This window comes from Sardina pilchardus, chromosome 15, assembly GCF_963854185.1.
Source record: "Sardina pilchardus chromosome 15, fSarPil1.1, whole genome shotgun sequence".
Taxonomy (NCBI): domain Eukaryota; kingdom Metazoa; phylum Chordata; class Actinopteri; order Clupeiformes; family Clupeidae; genus Sardina; species Sardina pilchardus.
The window spans coordinates 15,637,620-15,655,119 of record NC_085008.1 but is presented as its reverse complement, the minus strand read 5'-3'; the positions used below and the strand labels follow the sequence as shown (position 1 = coordinate 15,655,119).

General features: G+C 46.0%; 3 protein-coding genes across 5 annotated transcripts in view; 2 read left to right on the top strand and 1 right to left on the bottom strand.

The window, feature by feature from the left end:
• Nucleotides 1–1,826, top strand: part of LOC134102151 (cilia- and flagella-associated protein 57-like) — a 20,895-nt gene extending 19,069 nt beyond the window's left edge. Inside the window, exons 19-22 of the mRNA XM_062556158.1 lie at nucleotides 1–122; nucleotides 343–486; nucleotides 940–1,075; nucleotides 1,551–1,826. The exon at nucleotides 1–122 is cut by the window's left edge and continues 13 nt beyond it. Of these exons, the coding sequence (XP_062412142.1) occupies nucleotides 1–122; nucleotides 343–486; nucleotides 940–1,075; nucleotides 1,551–1,735 (587 nt within the window). The 3' untranslated portion in view covers nucleotides 1,736–1,826. The remainder of the gene's footprint in view (nucleotides 123–342; nucleotides 487–939; nucleotides 1,076–1,550) is intronic.
• A 318-nt stretch (nucleotides 1,827–2,144) lies between these two features.
• On the top strand, nucleotides 2,145–12,615 carry LOC134101835 (transmembrane protein 125). 3 transcript variants are annotated; one of them, XM_062555659.1, is made up of 4 exons: nucleotides 2,145–2,404; nucleotides 5,394–5,974; nucleotides 6,093–6,750; nucleotides 9,718–12,615. In XM_062555659.1, exon 4 carries the CDS (start codon nucleotides 9,828–9,830, stop codon nucleotides 10,527–10,529), a length of 702 nt encoding a protein of 233 aa, XP_062411643.1. In that variant the 5' UTR covers nucleotides 2,145–2,404; nucleotides 5,394–5,974; nucleotides 6,093–6,750; nucleotides 9,718–9,827; the 3' UTR covers nucleotides 10,530–12,615. The 3 variants fall into 3 exon arrangements, with proteins under 3 accessions (XP_062411643.1, XP_062411644.1, XP_062411645.1); XM_062555660.1 differs by having other exon boundaries at nucleotides 5,394–5,987; XM_062555661.1 differs by lacking the exon at nucleotides 5,394–5,974.
• ap1m3 (adaptor related protein complex 1 subunit mu 3) overlaps nucleotides 12,610–17,500 on the bottom strand; it is a 16,173-nt gene continuing 11,282 nt past the window's right edge. Inside the window, exons 8-12 of the mRNA XM_062555658.1 lie at nucleotides 17,359–17,430; nucleotides 15,904–16,062; nucleotides 14,701–14,826; nucleotides 14,410–14,485; nucleotides 12,610–13,886 (exon numbers count right to left, since the gene is read on the bottom strand). Coding sequence (XP_062411642.1) covers nucleotides 13,864–13,886; nucleotides 14,410–14,485; nucleotides 14,701–14,826; nucleotides 15,904–16,062; nucleotides 17,359–17,430 — 456 coding nt within the window. The 3' untranslated portion in view covers nucleotides 12,610–13,863. The remainder of the gene's footprint in view (nucleotides 13,887–14,409; nucleotides 14,486–14,700; nucleotides 14,827–15,903; nucleotides 16,063–17,358; nucleotides 17,431–17,500) is intronic.

The following is a 17,500-nucleotide window of genomic DNA, read 5'->3' as shown; positions in this document are numbered from 1 at the left end:
AGGCTTTGATGAAGAGGTTTAAGACAGACCTCCATAACTGCGTGGCTTTCATCCAGGAGCCTCAGAGATTAAAGCCCGCCATCAAGGACTTACACGACCGCTACATACATAAATCTGATATGGTGAGATAGAAGCGGAGGCACAAAGTCACAACGAGTTAGAAAAAGAATGAATTGCAAATGGAAAAATTGAAAAAGGGGGAAAAAGAACAGAACATCACTCCAATAACAGTAGAAGTTGTTCTAGAGATAAATATAATATTATGGCTGTTTGTCAATCTCTCTCTCTCGCTCGCTCACTGTTTTTGTGTGCACATCTATGTATCTCTGTTTCCACATGAAGATGGACATAGCCGGAGTTAACACTTCCATGCAGATCGAGTATGCCCGACACCAGGAGCATCTAGAGAGAAGCCTGGCCTCAATGAAGAAGAAAATAACCAGAGCCAGCCTGGGCCACAGCACAGAACATGTGAAAATCATGCAGGTATTCTGCGCCTTAAGAGTTTGAGTAAGCATAAGGAATATATACTTTTTTACAGTAACTTGTCTGTTAAAAGCAACAACAATGGCTATGAGACATATCCCTAAATCACTTAAGTTCATACATACTGTATATATTCACATACATATTTGTGTAACCAGTGACCATGAATCTACTGTATCTATAAAATGGTATGTGTGCATATGGTATCTTGCAGATCATTTTACACAGAAGAATCTTACTCATTTCTGTTTATTTTGTAACAAATCTCATCTAAAATAAATAATACTGTGTTCAGTGTTCCATTACCATGTTTGAAATAATGAAACAACAACACTGCATCAAAAAACCCTTGCGTGGCTAGAAAAACACACCGTAGCGTATTGCGACATGTGCAGCAGACTGTTCTCCATTGATTTCTCTGGGGGCTCTGTCTGTGGCTTGTTGGACACGCAGGAGAACGTGACCCTAATCACAGAAATTAACAACCTGCGACGAGAGCTGCGGCTGCTGCGGTCGCAGGTCCACAACTACGAGACTAAGATGGGGCTGAACAAGAGGGTCCAGAAGCAGCCAGCCACAGAGGCCAAAGGTGAGGGGATGACGATTGAACCGCGTCAGGTCGAGGGTCTAATGATGGGTCTGTCTAAAGGTTGCAGGGTAACGAATGCTTTTGGCTTGCGTATTACCTCCTCAGCAGTTGTTTGGATGGGTTTATTGAGTTTGTGACGCAGTACAAAGATTGAACAGGGGATGGTCAGGTAATTTTCTGTTTCTTGTCAAAGACATGTCCCATTCCACTGAGTCCTACCATTCTCCACTGAACTAGTAGTGCTCTTTGTATTGCAGTGGGAGACATTTTGAATGCAGCAGCAGCAGCATCCATACAACAACATTTGCACACATGGATGGTTATCAAACCATTTATCATTTCCTTTCCAAAGTTTCTAAGTAATATAGTGAATCTCACTGTTTGGAAAAACTTATCAACACCTACAGTATGTAAAACTAGGTCAGAGGTTAAACTTCTGAATGCTCTCCTTAATATTTACTTTACTGCCCACCAGATAACCTTACACTCGGGTCCAGCATACATGGTGCAGTTCACCGTCTGGACCTCCATGATGAGGCAGAGAGGATCATTCGGCTCCAGAAGCTTGAGATCAGACAACTGAGACAGGAGATTCAGGACATGTCAGTAAAACACCCACATAGGCCCCCCTCCAGCCCCAAGCTACCTTCCATCGCCTAGTTGAAGTTCATGTTTCCACATAGGCCTATCTATATTGCTTAGTGGTACCACAAAGATGCAAAAAAATATTAAAGTATGTCATGAGAAAATATCAACATTGTTTTATTTAGTATTTAGCCTAGTGCTTTAGCTGTCATATTAAGATATTGTCCGAACTACATTGGTTTGCCTGCTACTGTGAAAATATTATATTTAGCCAAGGGACTCTTGGATCGGAACGGAAAAGAGCTGAGGCAACCTGAATAGAGGACTGAGGCGTTTTTAGGTAAACAGGATGGGACCTTGTGTTGTTGTCATATCGTCTTGGCTACATACGGACTTCGCAGTGTTTGTTCTCACCACCGGAGTCCCCGCGGAGCACAGGCGAGAGGTTACAGAGGAACTGAGTCCTATTCGGGAACAGTGCAGCTTCTGAACCACACCTCCTACGGGGCAAAAGTCCATGCGAAATTGCCAGTAGTACACCTGACAGGCTGTAAACAAGAGTGGGTCGTTTTGTTAACATTCTTTTCAGAAAGATAATCTGTCTTCAAATCCTATTTCGGCGTTGAGTTATAAACCAGAAGAGCACCCGTAAGCAGGGACTAGAGAGAGACAGCACATGCCTTCGAGAAATGATAACAGCGAACGGTCGCGGAATTGTCCGTTAGAAGCGCATTCGGTGCACAGGTAAGAATTAATATTCACTGTTTATATTACTTATGCATTTCATTTAAAATACGGTGTCCACGCGGACGGTCACCGCTGCTGGATATGCCAAGCCTTTCAATAACGATAAGTTTGCCTTTACTTCTCGGCTCGCGTTTCTGTATGGCGAAGCAAATATGTTTGATGGTAGCCTAAGTCTGTGTTGAGAAATGTCACTTAACAGTCGATGTTTCTGTGTACTCAGATCCTGATATTTGCTCATGATGCAGAACATTGTGGATCATAGTGTTACTGTTGATACAAGCCGCGCATAGACTTTTACCAAGACACATTATTCATCCATAAACTTGTTTGGAATTGCTTATTCTGAACCAGGAACTTCCAAGTTGTCAATGCCATGCCTACATTATTAACCTTTGCACCATGGGATTGACTTTAAGCTTGTAAAAATAGACAAAATATTGTAGAAGCCATTGTGATGTCTCTACAGTAGGCTAGCCTATGCAAAATCTCTCCACATTTTTTATTAGAATTCCACACCATTCCATGTCATTCTGATTCAGAGCCTACATTTTCTCTCCTCTTTACAGTAGCCTATTTTGGTATTTGTTACTCTCATGCATATGTTTTAGTAGGTATATTCAGACAGCTATGTCCTACTGTATACGCATCTACACAGTTGTGTTTCAGGACCAGAGTACAGTGTGTATGGGCTTATCGTTTTTTCCTGTGCCCTCCACCTCTCCGCTTCTCTTGCTCCCTTTTGTTTCTTGTTGTCCTCCTCCCTCCCTCTTCTTGCTCCCTTCTTCCCTCTGCTGCTTTCTCCCCCTCTTGTTTCCGATACCATTCTCCTGGGCTGTCCTCTAGGAAATGCAACAACCTTTTGAACCATGTTCTGCTGTGTTCTAGAGAAAAATGTCCTTGCCGTTATATATTTGGCCTGGGACTTTAACTGAAGGCATGGCAAATGCTTCATTATTTCAGGAAATACTCGGTCCTTCAGGGGAAATGAATTTCCAGAAACTATAATAGAAAACAGTATATGATTCCCTTTTCTGAAAGAAAATGACCTAGAATATCACAACAGTTTCTTTTAAGTCTAGTTTATTTAAGGAGTCTGTAAGTGTTGTAGGGGTTGGTAACTTTCTAGAAGGAAAAAGTTGGAGTCTACCTAAAAAAATTGATTGTGACAAATGTCTGTGCCTCAGTCTCAGAACAGGAACAGGGGCTGCCGTACAGTAACTGAAAGATTAGGGCCAGGTGTGCAGCTCTGGTGGTAGCGGCAGCCATGACGACACAGAATGAGGTCAGAGTGAAGGGCTGCGCAGCCGGTAGCTGGAAGCCTGCCCTATCAGGTTATGTGTCCGACAGCCTCAGATGGCCGACTCATGCTGCTGAGAATGATGAAGATCGGCATGCATGGCCCCCATGTGTGTGTGCATATGGGTTTGTGTGTGTGTGTGTGTGTGCGCGCGCGCGCGTGTGTATGTGTAAGTGTTCATGTGGGTGGAGGGGGTGGGTGGAGAGAGAGAGAGAGAAGGTGAGCGAGTTTTCTTCCGTCAGCAGCGCAGAGCTGGAGGGACATGCATGCTAATTGGTGATTTAATTAGCAGTTATAAATTGCAGCTGTTCCTTCCTAGCGCCCCACCAGGGCAGGACGGCAATGTGGAGCCAGTGAATTTGTTGTGAAGGCTTCCTCGCTTCACTAGGTGGAAGAATTGCGCTAAAGGACACAAAGGGCCCAAAATATAAGGATCCAGTAGAGCGGCACATACATAGTCTTGTAAGCATGCGTAATATAAAAATGGCATCGGCCCAAACATGCGTCAGTTAAGACACAGACACAGACACAGACACACATGTCTGGATGCGAGTAGGTTGTAGACGTGATGTATGTGCTTGCGCCCTGTCTCCTGTTTCAGGGTTAGCCTGGCACGTAGTTGTTGGAATGATCCGGTGCTCACGGCGGGCGTGAATGTAAGGGGAGAGGGGTGGAGAAGTCACTCCCTACTCGAGTGGAGGGACAGTGCAGTGGTGGTGTGTGTGTGTGGGGTGGGGGGGGGGGGGTGGGGAGGGGGGTTGAAGTGGGGAGGGTCCCTCGGCCAGCGTATGTGTGTGGAGAGTCAGCAGAGAGAGGGAGGGAGCCGTGCAGTGCACTGCTGAGGCAGGTGGTGATCACGCTTGGCCCCCGTAAGATCAGTGGCACTGCAGAGAGGAAAAGTGTGAAAGAAACAAACCCGAGAGAGAACGACAGACTGAGGAAGAGGTGAACATCAGAGAGAGAGAGAGAGAGAGAGAGGGAGGGAGAGAGGTGCTGTGCCGTAGTGGGGTGGGGGGCAAGCTTACGCCTGCTCTGCTCCTGAGGTTATGCCTGCCAGTAACCTGAGACGGGTGCTGCCACTGATAAAGGAGGATTGCACACAGGGATGGTAAAGGGAAGAGGGAGCGTGCTTCACAGGCATGACAAAAACAAAACTGTTTTTCTTTTCAACCATCACAGCGTGCAGTGCAGTCTTATCACGGTGAGGCAAAGGCTGAGTGAATTTGACTCGGTGAGATGTATATTAATGTGACATAATGGCTACTCAGTGATGGATGGTGGTTCTCAGATCTGTGAAGTGGATACTGATAACTTGGTTTTGTAATTATGTAAGCAGGGTATGTGTTTTTTTTTCAAAGATAACTAGCTCCATTCAAAGCATGCATTCATAGCAGCTATAAGTGGAACCGGGTGGGTAGAAATCAATTGGTGTCATTTGGATAAGAGTGTTTGTTATTCATGATTTTTATTACATTTGAGTAGTTATATGGTTCTATAGTAGGGTAGTTAAATAGTTATAACATAATCCATCACAAAGTGGGGGGTAAAATATGTGTTTTATTTCAAAGAAATGGCTTCAGACGAACAACTTAAACTAAAATTTCATTGAACTATTCAAGAGATTTAGTTTTGCTCAGCGATTGTTGTTCATGTCTGCTTTATTCTTTTCTCCTCATTTTCGGTGTCTAGGGGTATGGAGACAGCTTGGTGCTGAGTTGGGAACAGGATGCACCCACTGACACGCTCTATTGTCCTTTAGCCTCTCTGCTCAGGGTGTGTGAAGCGCGGAGGAGGGAGGGAGGTGAGGAGCAGCCTCTGCCGTTGTGTGTGGTGACGGCGTCCGGATGGCTCTCTGAATGATCCTCATTCACCCCCCTCCAGCCGCTCCTCGTGCGCACACACACATCAGTGGAATCGTGCCACCCCGTCTGTCCCCCTGCCTGACCAACCCCCCCTAACACACACACACACACACACACCCCGGCGGCGCCCGATGCTGGGTTCCGACGCCCGTTTGAAGCAGTGGCAGCAGCGTCGGCAGTGGAGCCGGATCAGGCGTCTCTCATCTTCCGTGGGGAGGCTGGTGCACTGAAGAGGGAGGAGGGAGAGAGCCGGGGCGAACGTCTCCGTGAGCGTCCACATCAGAGCCGTGGAGTGGCCGGACCAAAAGGCCGAAGCCTCCTGTAGACGCCTCGATACCCTGGACTCTCGGCTTTCATGTGCTTCTCACATAGCAGCCGGTGAAGTGTCTACTGTATCAGATGGACAGAGTATGTGGTGCTGGTCAGTGCACTGAAAGGCAGTGGACACTACATTAGACCTGTCCACCATTTATCTTTTTTTGTTGTCACGTTTGTGTTTTCTTTTTTCTTTTTTGTGGTCTTACAGGTCATCATGAATAATTGAATGGGAATGGGAGCTGTTTGCTGATGTGGACGCTAAGCGTTTGGTTTGAAATTCGGATGGAAGCCATGCTGCTCGGGGGCATCAGGAAAACGCCAGACTTCAGCAGGAACGGCTAGACACACTCTCCACTGTCGCCAGCTCAACAACACCACACTCTGGGCCGGGTTTTTCTGTCTTGGAGGGGGAGAGATAAAGAACAAAAGAAAAGACTGCAGAACAAAAATAAAGCCAAATCTGCAATCCACCACTACGTCACCTTCTTTAAAACTCAACCTGCAAAATATTCACACTGAATCATGAAACACACTTCAAAGGAGGCGACTCTAAAGGACTCTTTTAAAAGTGCAACTGCCAATGTGCACTTTGAACAAAAAGAGAAAAGCTGAGTGGGATCTTTTCCTGCTTTCAGAGTGACCTTGTACAAAAAGAAAAAAACAAAGCTAAGGAGATCCAATTGATTACCCACTTTTATGATTTTCTCCGAGGTGTTTTTCTTTTTGTCGGAAGTGAACACACCTACTGCAGATAAAGAAGAGTCCTCTCTCTGGTCTACTGTAACAAACCTGTGATCTACAGCTGAGGGGCTTGTTTGGATTAGACTCTCTCCCTGGAGGAAGGCAGAAGCTGGCACAAAGCTAAGGTAATTATGGTCTGTATAGAATGACCAGAGGTTTTTTTGGATATTAAAGGGGGGTGTGTGTGTGTGTGTGTGTGTGTGTGTGTGTGAGTGGGTGTGTGTGTGTTTGTGTGTGTGTTTGCTTGTTGTTTGCTTGTTGTTTGAGACCCAAAGAATATAGAGAGGAGGATTATCAGCGAAAGTAACCTAAAAAGATGGAAAGAGAGAAAAAATAGAGAGAGAGAGCAGAGACGCTGTGGTACACTGGCACTCTGTAGTGCTTGTGGATTCAGCTCCAGTGTTCAGTGGCTGTGGATTGTTTGCTTTTTACTCTTGACTTCATATGTCCCCTCAATTACTGACTCCTATTTCAGGGAGCAAGCCGTCACTGTCAAATCTGTAGGGACCTAATTATAAAACTGAGACAAAGAAAGACTCTCACAAGCACATTTAGGCACACATGGTGGCACACTGACACGTATATACATCCTACATGCACGCAAGTATGGACACACAAGACACACACACACACACATAAAGGAAGACAGTCATATGTCCTGCAAATACACTCCTCCTGACCTGGACACACACACACACACACAAACACGCACACACACACACACACACACACACACACAAACACAGTCTAAATTCGGACCCAGAATACAGATAGCATCATTGCAGGGTAAATACAGGTGAAATTTGCTGGAGGGACATTCAATTGAGCACGTTGTCGTTCCCTTCTCATGTGTCCCAGTCTGATGAATGCAGCGCGGGTTTGTTTGTGTGCGCGGCTAGAATTCCTTGCCAGCGAGCGCTCTGCTGACTGCTAGAGTAAAGGCGCTGACAGCATTGTAAAGACAAGCTGTCGGAGCAGCAACCTTGAGGGTCGGCCGGACCACTGGGATGGGCCATTGATAAAAGGATTAATACCTGAGCGGGTGATGAGAGGGATAGCATCAGTGACACACACACACACACACACGGACACACACGCATGCACACAGGTACTTACACAGGTAGCCTACTCATATATTCATCTCCCTAGCGCACACACACACACATCTCTCCCTCTCCCTCCCTTTCTCTCTCTTTCTCACACATACACATGCACTAATACATTCAGCTCAGACTACACCTCCGTGCAGTGGCGTTTGATTAGGTGCTCAATGTTTTTATGTGTGTGTGTGTGTGTGTGTGTCACCAGTAGGTGATTGTAGTTGAGGCACAGCCGTGCGGAGGAGGACACAAGCGCAGTGTTTGCCTAGTGTGTGGATTTGCATAAAAGTTTACCCTGAGAAATGTTAGCCAACTTCCTCCTTCCTGAAACTGACATTGGTTCAGTGAAACTTACTCTGTTAATCTTTACTGTGGAGGATGTAAGAAGCTCCATTGTACATCTAGCTTCATATGGCTTGCTGTCACATTCCTGATTACCAGAGGTGGACATCCCAGTTTCAGGAAGTAAAAGTCCTGCCATAGAGTGTGTTTACATGCGCGCTAAAAACCTGATTATTATCAGGTTTTTGTAATTGTCTGGTAATTCATGTAAACGGACCTCTGTGTTAGTTTGCGGAATTATTGGCTGTAGACTAAATCATACATGGAATGTATGGGGTTAGTTCACAAGGGGAAGTAACCAACCACATGTTTTTTAGCCTTAGTTTATCAATTTGGGCAAATATATTTTTCAAATGTTCAATTCAGATGTAAATACAGATTTTACTTGGTCTTTTTTTGTCAATATTACCTCAGTTACATATTACCTCCCCATTCATTTGAATAGGAAAATAGCTGCCCGAAACACATTACCGAGATGACCATCGAGTGGGGGGACTTGGCTATTGACCTTTCACACAACTTCCGTATTTTTGACCGGAAATTCACAATTGGTTGTGGTCTTGTTCCTCACCAGCAGACTATAATGTTTTAGTAAGGCAGTTTATATCCTCTATATACTATACATACTTTATGTCTAAATGGACACCCTAATGATTTGTCATTCTAGTTAACAGTTCAATAACAGTTAGCCTGATGCTTACGGACAAATTCCATAAGTGTGTACCCTTTTAGTCTCATAACGTCAGGAACTGTAATATTTTGCAAATCCTTTAGTGAGATTGTGTAGACTCTGATCCATTTTCTCTTGCCCGGGTATGTTTTTTCTGAAGTGTTGACACTTGACAGGAACTCTGCTTCCACGACCATTACTACTAGTACTTCCGGTTATTGTATGAAAGGTCAAGAAGGACTTTCATTAAAGTGCATCGAAAAGTGCATTGTCGGTGGCCGTAGCATCTCAGAGACCCCCTGCTTCGGTGGCACACACCTGTGCAGAGATGTGTGTTGTATTTAGTTACATGACCATGACTGTGCTGTTTTTGGTCAGAAAATCTTCTTCATCACAGCAGATTCCTACAGTAGATGTAATGCACACCGCTGCATTGTAATAAGACCAAATGAGAAAAGTACCATTTCACTGGAAGTGCTTATCTAGCCCACTATGTGTATGTTTGGCTACAGTACATGCACACAATCTTCTAATGAATGTATTTCACACCACTGCTTTGTTTAAACCACTTATTTCATGCTGTTTACACGCTCCAAGACTGTGTGAATGTGACACTGTGTGTCTTCGCTTCTCTTCTCTTCTCTTCTCTTTACTTTACTTTGCAATGTTTGACTTGTCAGAGCCAACAGGTTGTCCATGATCATTCCCTTATTTGCGTTCACCGTGCAAATTATTTTATCGTTCATAGTTTACTCATTCATCAGTTCACATCTTTATGTACACTAACCAGCCTGTATTTAACATTCATTCCTCTAGTTCCTCTAATGGTCCCTAAAACTGATAGGTTTCTTTGTAATTTCTTAGTTGAGCTTTAGCTTTTTACAGGATCCATGGCAACTTTTAATGTACTGTATGACACAATGTTTTGTGAATAGCAATATTTTGTGCATGTGAAGTGACTGCTCATCTTGACTCCACAGGTTGGTATTCTAGCGGAGCCTTCTGTGCCTTCACCCCGGCCCTCAGTCCCCTCCAGGCCTGGTGTCAGAGCGAGCTTCCCCCCAGTGACGGTGGCTGCCTGGGGGGCACCATGTCGGAGCTGGAGGACTTTCCCCCGCCCCGGGGCTTCCAGCCGGCTCCCCCCGCCGCCACTCCCGCCGCCGCCGCCGACCCGGCCCGCATCCAGCAGAACCTCCTGGAGGAGCAGGTGGAGCTGTGGTGGTTCCGGGAGCCGCGCAAGTCGCTGCTGTGCTACTGCGTGGCGGTGCTGCTGATCCTGGGCTGCGGCCTGGGCGGCGTGGGCCTGCTCTCCACCACCACCAGCGTGTCCAGCGAGTGGCGCCTGGGCGTGGGCACGACGCTCTGCCTGCTGGCGCTGGCCGTGCTCCTCAAGCAGCTGCTGAGCTCGGCCGTGCAGGACATGAACTGCGTGCGCAGCCGCCGGCGCATCGACGTGCTCAAGAGCGGCGGCCTGGCCGACCTGCTGGCCGTGCTGCTGACCGGCGTGGCGCTGCTGGTGTGCGGCGCCGTGCTGCTGGACCTGGCGCTGGCCATGCACATGCCCAAGCCGGGCCGCGCGCTCAACGACATGTTCATCTCCGGCGTGGTGCTGCTGGCCGGCGGCGGCGCCGCCACGCTGGCCGTGGTGGTGTACGCGCTGGCCGTCTTCCTCGTGGAGCAGACGGGCCCCGGGCAGCGGCTCAGGGAGCGGGCGGTCGGCGTGTTCACCATATCGGGCCGCATGCGGGAGGCCAGGAGAGAGACCACGTCCAGCTTAGCCCAGCTCATCTGAGCGTGTGGCCAGCAGCTCAAGCCGGCGCAGACAGCGTGAGGGTGTCACCCTCAAAACACGCCGTGGGTTTTGGTGCCTCCGTCGGAGCCCGCGATGAGCTCGTCACCGTCATTAACGGAACAATCCCGGACCTGATCTATCTCCCCCTCAGTGACACTGTAGCGATGTTTGATGATAAACTGGAAGCGACGCGCCAGGAGAGAAAATAAGGAGCCCGGGGGAGATTTATCACCGGCCCTTATTTATGCACCGCGAAATCATCAATGTTTGAATCAGGCCAAACGACCAATTTCCAAGAATGATTAGCCATGCGATTGCCTCGGACGCACGGTCCACGCAAATGGATCTGTCGGGACGAGCGGCTCCACGGGAGTCCATAGGAAAATTGATCTGGAAGAAATGGACCTTGGACCTGTAATAGGGCATGGGGCGCTTTCAATTCGCGCCTCGGTCCTTTTTTTTTTTCTTTTTTTTTCCTCCACCTCGGACTCGCAATTAATTTCGACACGTCTGTCCTTCACACTTCTATTTCCGTGACTCGGGGAGAGCATGCCAACTGGAGACGTCCATCTGGAGGTGTCGGCTGCGTGGCGGGAGACGGCGGCGGCGGCGGAAGGCCGGATGGGACCGGATGACTCTCACACGATCACACGGATTTGCATGGCTGTGAATTCATACCTCTTTGCCTCGCTCTGATTTTTTTTTTCTTTGCACAAAAGAACAAAAAAACACGTCCTCCTCATCACCAAAAACTGAGAAAAGCTTTTCCGATCCAGCTGCATAGTCCAACTGTGCCACGTGTGTGTGTGTGTGTGCGTGTGTGTGTGTGTGTGTGTCATCAGGCTATGGCATCAAAATAAGCAGTGCTTTTAGTATTAATGTTCCCCAGTAGAGGTGATCTTTTTGGCCTTTGAAGAATTTTTGTCTGCCTTTTGCACTTTTGCTGTCAGACTGTTCACATGCACAGTCCTAAATAAAGAATGTAGACAGAGTCATATGCATTTTGAGTGTCTCAGAGAGAGAGAGAGTGAAAAGAGTGAGATATGGAATGGAGGAAGGCAGTGCTTTTGCAAATGGGCATTATTCTACACGACAGCTGTACAGCTCTAAGCCATGTGCGGGTGTGTTAGTGCTCTAGCTCCTCTTCTGTCTGTCTGACAGTGCCTTTATTCTTTCTGATCGCTTTTCTCTGCCTGTCTGTCTGTGTGTGTGTGTGTGTGTGTGTGTGTGTGTGTATGCCAGTGTGTGTGGTGTGTGTATGTGTGTGTCAGTTCATATACCATATGCTATTATATCTGTGCCAATTATACTGTTCTATTTTATAACGTACATGTATGTGTGTGTGTGTGTGTGTGTGTGTGTGTGTGTGTGTGTGTGTTTCTGGGGCAGTAGTGTGCTGTGTGTCAGGTAAGCTGTAAGGCAGTAGTAGATCAAGAGCCTGAGATGAGCTGAGTCACACAAGCAGATACGGTGCATGATGCAGTGCATCAGGGGCAAGAGCTGGGCAGGACGAGCCGGTGCTGGGCAACGCCAGTTCCCACAGACCACAACCGGGCTATTGTGACACGGCCAGCGGCCACTGTTGCCTCACAATGGCCCGCTCTATGACCCACTGTCACCCAGGCACAGACTGGGCGCATGCAGGGAGAGATAAGAGGGTCCGCGTCTGGTACTCCCTCTAAGACACAAACCCGCCCCCCCGCCCCTACCCCAGTTGCACATGATCTAGCGCTTTGTTTCATTGAGACTTCTTACCAAGTGTGCATGGATGGATACTCACACATTGGTTTGATGTGATTTGGGAGCAAAAAAAAACAACCCAAACCCAAAGGCTCTTATATGAATTTGTGTTTTTTTCATGGAAACAATGAGATGAATACGTCCGTGTCTTCTGCTCAATAGTAACTGGTTGTGTGTGCAATCAAGCATACACTTGTTCACCAATGATGAGACAAAGAGAGCATCCATGGAACCACACAAGCTCTAAGTGAGAAGAGCATACACAATTATGTGGAATGATGTTATTCAATAATACTGTCCTTAATACAAAAATAAAGTAATGATTTCAAACTTGTGCTGATAAAAATTGGTTTATTTATTTATTTGTTTATTTATTTGTTTTTCTTAAAATTACCCTTTTGTTGCCCAATGAATGCATAACATCTTGTTAATTTTTTCTTTATTAAATACACAAGTAAAAAGCACATATAATATGTGCAACAGTGTGGAATAAATATTAGGAGGTTATCACACTGTGATGTGTGCAGCATAAGTGAACCAGAAAAGTTCAGTCTTCATATACCAACAACAAATAATGAATTCTGCTGGCTTTGCAGTAAAGCCAAACTATATTCCAGCAGACGAGGACCATCACTGATAACGCCGGGAGTGTGATGCATACTGAACAGGGCGGAATTATGAGAGCATATTCCCTGTGGCAGTACCTGCAAGGATGGCCGCAAAAGGCTGAATGTGAGGGGAGTGTCAGAACTCCTGAAGCACGGCATTAATATCCCTGCAAGACAGTCTATGTTTAGCCAGTATTTTCGGTAAAAAAGAACAACGTGAACAACGTTCACAGGAATCCTTACCACTAAAAAGTGTCTGTCATCATTTCTGGCCACGTATTTAATTCATTGAAGTTTTCACATATTGACTTTGAGTCGAAGACAGGGTACGTTTTTTTGTCTGCCCTGTGCCATGCTTTAATAGCAACTGGCATGAGACAGTAAGGGAAATGACTGCATTATTCAGATCTCTGGCCTCCTTCTCCTGCCGATAGTCTCTAGTTTGGGTATAGTGTTACAGCACTGCTTTAGTGAAGCTGAGGCTTATGAATCATTGATCTCGTGCTCTTGGTGTTCGTTTCATGAGCTGGGGATATTACACTTACAACCCTCACAGCAATAAAAACCATACAGGGTAACTTCAGAGCAGATGCACTCCATCAAGCAAAGATATCTGATAGGCTCAATAATCCTCAATCTGCCCCCTGATATTACACCACTTCCACTAAAACACACAGACTGTGATAGACAATAAAGTCCAGCCGTAAAATTAAAAAAAAGTATGAATTTCAAGAGTCCTCACTGCTGAGTCCAGAGTCTCTGCTCAGATAAAAAAAATAGAGTCTCTGCAGGTGAAAAGACCACCCACAGGTGCACCGCTCTCTATCTGGAAGCGTAATAAAAAAAGCTGGTGTGTTGCTTATTCAAGTTACTCGACTGACTTCGTCCAGCCTCTGGTCCTCTCCTGTCCACATGCAGGAATTGTCCAGAGGGGAAAAAAAGAGATGTGAGGCCGAGAGGATTTATTGGGGTTGTTTGGCTCCTTCCTAATTTGTCCGCAACTGGTAATCTGTCAGAGGCAATGATGTAGAGTGAGTAGAGCGTTCACATGGCCAGCCAGAGACTATCAGGCTCAATGCCACATTAGGCTGTAACAAATGCTTGTGTCATGATGTGAGCAGACAGTCCATTCAGGCAGTACTTAAGGTAAGCAGCACAATTTCTTCACCCGTGGCCACTTAACAACAAGAGTGTGTGGTTCAAAGCGCACTTGGTCAGGGAACATATTCCTGTTTAGTGAGTTTGAGGGTTTGTGTGTGTACTGTAGATGGGGAGCCAAATCTGTCCTTGAAAATATAATCTTATACTTAAATGTAACTAAAGGGTTTAGCATCCATTCAACTCAAATGTGCCTTTAGAGCCATGATAATCTGTTTAGAATTCCATATGAATAAATAAACATGGCTAGTCCAGATTTCCTGTATCGCCTTTCGCAGCTTCCTTTATAGCTGCATGATCATCCATGCAAATGACCTGGTCAGTAGTTGAGTTGAGTGAGCGAGTGAGTGTTTGTGTGAAATTACGTTACTTACCTCCACTTTGTGTGATGTAACGAACCCATGGCAGAGCCTGGTAACCGCTCTTCTCAATAATCTTCAGATAGCGCACCTATGTTTCAAACACAGGTTCAATATCAATTCAATTTGCTCACAGTATATTACCATATACAGAATATGACCCAAACAAATGTATGCACAAATGTATTGTACAGTATATCTATTGCATAAATTATGCTAATTTCATTCTTAATTCAGGATTCCCTGTCTAGTCAGGTGAAGTACACAACAACAAAAGTCAACAACAACAACAACAAAAAGGCTTACTTGGATTCCAGAGACGGTGAAATAAGGGATCTCAAACTTGACTGTGATTGGTCGCTTTGCCTCCAGTTCGTCACTCTCCACACTCGGCAGTCCAAAATGAGCTCTCATCATGTACTCCTTTCCCCCCTTTACAGTACAAACACACACACATACACACACACACCATTATGAACACACAACATTCCTTTTCTACAGCAATCTGTTGAAATGTAGCACATCAGAGAGTACACCTTATTTCTATCAATTTTCTCTGCCAATAAGGACGTAATCCTCAGTGCTAACTTGTGACAAGTGCGCTGATAGATAACGTACAACCATCACAAACCTTCAAAACCTTAATTAAAAGAGGAAACAGTAAGAAAGTGCTGAATAGGTAGAACTGTGCTCAGGTAACCTTTGCAAATCACTCTGTTCTGCACAGTGCCTTCTTCCTACCTCTGGAGTTCAGCCAAAGTAGCCACCACACACTCCCCCCCCCCCCTCTCTCTCTCTCTCTCTCTCTCTCTCTCTCTCTTTCTCTCTTTCTCTCTTCTGCAATTCTAATACTGCCTTACAGTTCCTCGTTCTGCCCATGTGCCACAGCCAGGGGGGTGGATGTGCTAATGCTTCACTGGCAGCTTGCGAGTGACATCCTGAATGATTTTTTATTTTTACTTTTTAGCCAAGAGGGTGGCACAGTTACCCCTCACTGCCCCAATCAAGTACAGACATCAGGCCATTCTCATTTCCTCATGGTTTTATCAGCTCAGCTCCAACACACTGTGTGGTTTATCTGTGGCTCTGTTAAACTCCGATATCGACACAAAAGCCGCTTTTTCCCTCGGGGGGGAAGTGACCCCAACAGCACCCTCTGTGGATTGTTTAGGCATTCATCAGGGACAGAGAGGCGTGCAGGAATGGCCTTATGTTCTGGAACTCTAAATGCAGAGACTCAATCTATTCAAACAAGCAAAATACAAGTAAAAGAAGTAACACCTGCATTTGTTTCGGGAGTGTAGCGTCAAAGAATTCAGTGTACATTAAAGCTGACCTATGTTGATCATGTCGCTACTTGTGCTTGCCACAAGTGGGATTTTGCAGTATACGTAATATAGCAACCAATCCAATAGTTCCTGTACACTGGCACTATGACCAGTATGATCAGTAAGATGGCCTGGAAGGTTCTTAGTGGTGAGCTTTGCTGAGTGAAGATGAGTGACTCACAGGGAAGGATCTGATGGTCCACTCCAGGGCATTCTTCTCTGGGACCCACTTGGTGTTGCCCGTGCTGGTTTTGAACTTGGGCGAGTCGGCATCACTGGGCACCGGCACCAAGATGACCACGTTGTTGGCCGTGGAGCGGCTCTTGAACTGACTGCGAGCCTGAGAGCGACGAAGCACGAACAAAGACAGGACCGGTGGAGAGATGGACAGATTGTGAAAGAGAAAAAAAAAAGAGAGAAGAGAATGAGTCTGACACAACAGACATGACAGTGTTGAAGTGTCCAGTCCAACGGTTTCGCCCTAGCTCCCATTACCACGGACACAGACACGCATTAGCCACCCATTTGTCACCGTCACTGCAATTACCAGACGTGCCTTATCAGTAGTGTGGAGCCTGTGACAGTGGTAGATGAGAAAAAGGAAGCTGTCTAATTACATCTCTTTCATATCCTCCGTGACAAGATCACAGTCAATTAATCAAACTTACAACCCTGTGTGAAAATGTGAGCATATTTGTCTCCATTTACTGTATGTATTTCTAGCAGCTATGTATGATACCATATATTCATAACAACCATAACATAGTTCAAATATTTTTGTATAATATGATTTGAATTATATTCTTAAAGGGATAGTTCGGATTTTAAGACACGAAGTTGTATGGGTTCCCTGTCAGCAACGTAGTGCATCAGCACTGACTTACCCCCGACAGCGTCCTGTGAGCCGAGATCCAGCCGGTTTTTGATCGTTTTTGATGCCGGACTATTTTCTTCAGCAAGTTTCTGGGGTCACGAAAGTAAAGTGTTTTTCTTCTCAAAACCATATGCGTTCAACAGAGTGATATATTTGCACCACAAAAACGTTGTCCAGCTGTCAGTAGCGCGCAGTGATAGGAATCGCGAAAAATACGTAAGTGATAACGAGGTTTGAATTTTTCCTGGACAACGTTTTTGTGGTGCAAATATATCACTCTGTTGAACGCATATGGTTTTGAGAAGAAAAACACTTTACTTTCGTGACCCCAGAAACTTGCCGGACTACTTTCTTCAGCATCAAAAACGATCTAAAACCGGCTGGATCTCGGCTCACAGGACGCTGTCGGGGGTAAGTCAGTGCTGATGCACTACGTTGCTGACAGGGAACCCATACAACTTCGTGTCTTAAAATCCGAACTATCCCTTTAAGGCAAACAGAATTTAGAAATTGCCATATTATGTATTTTGCATATGGATGCAAAGTATTACTTATAGTATTACAGTGTAACTACTTCATACAGTAATACTCCCCATCTCCCCCTCCCCCCCATCTGTACTGCTGACTGTATACACTCTTGTATGCTCCTGGTAGTGTCAAAACGTCTGTGGCTGCAGCAGCCTCTGCCGGAGTTCTCCGAGATTGAGACGTAACCCTGGGTTGCCGTTGCGGCTCGCATGGCCAGTCAAGCGTGTCCCATACCTTCACCTTGATCTCCACTCGGCTGTGCGAGAACTTCTCGATCACACTCTCAATCCAAAAGAGAGGCTTCACCTGTCAGGGGAAAGGCACACAGTAATGAATCACCGGCTCCGGCGCGGCAGGCCCCGTCAAGCTCGATTGT

Excerpts from the sequence above, each read along its gene's own strand:
- LOC134101835 (XM_062555661.1), top strand. The coding sequence starts at position 9,828 with ATGTCGGAGCTGGAGGACTTTCCCCCGCCCCGGGGCTTCCAGCCGGCT.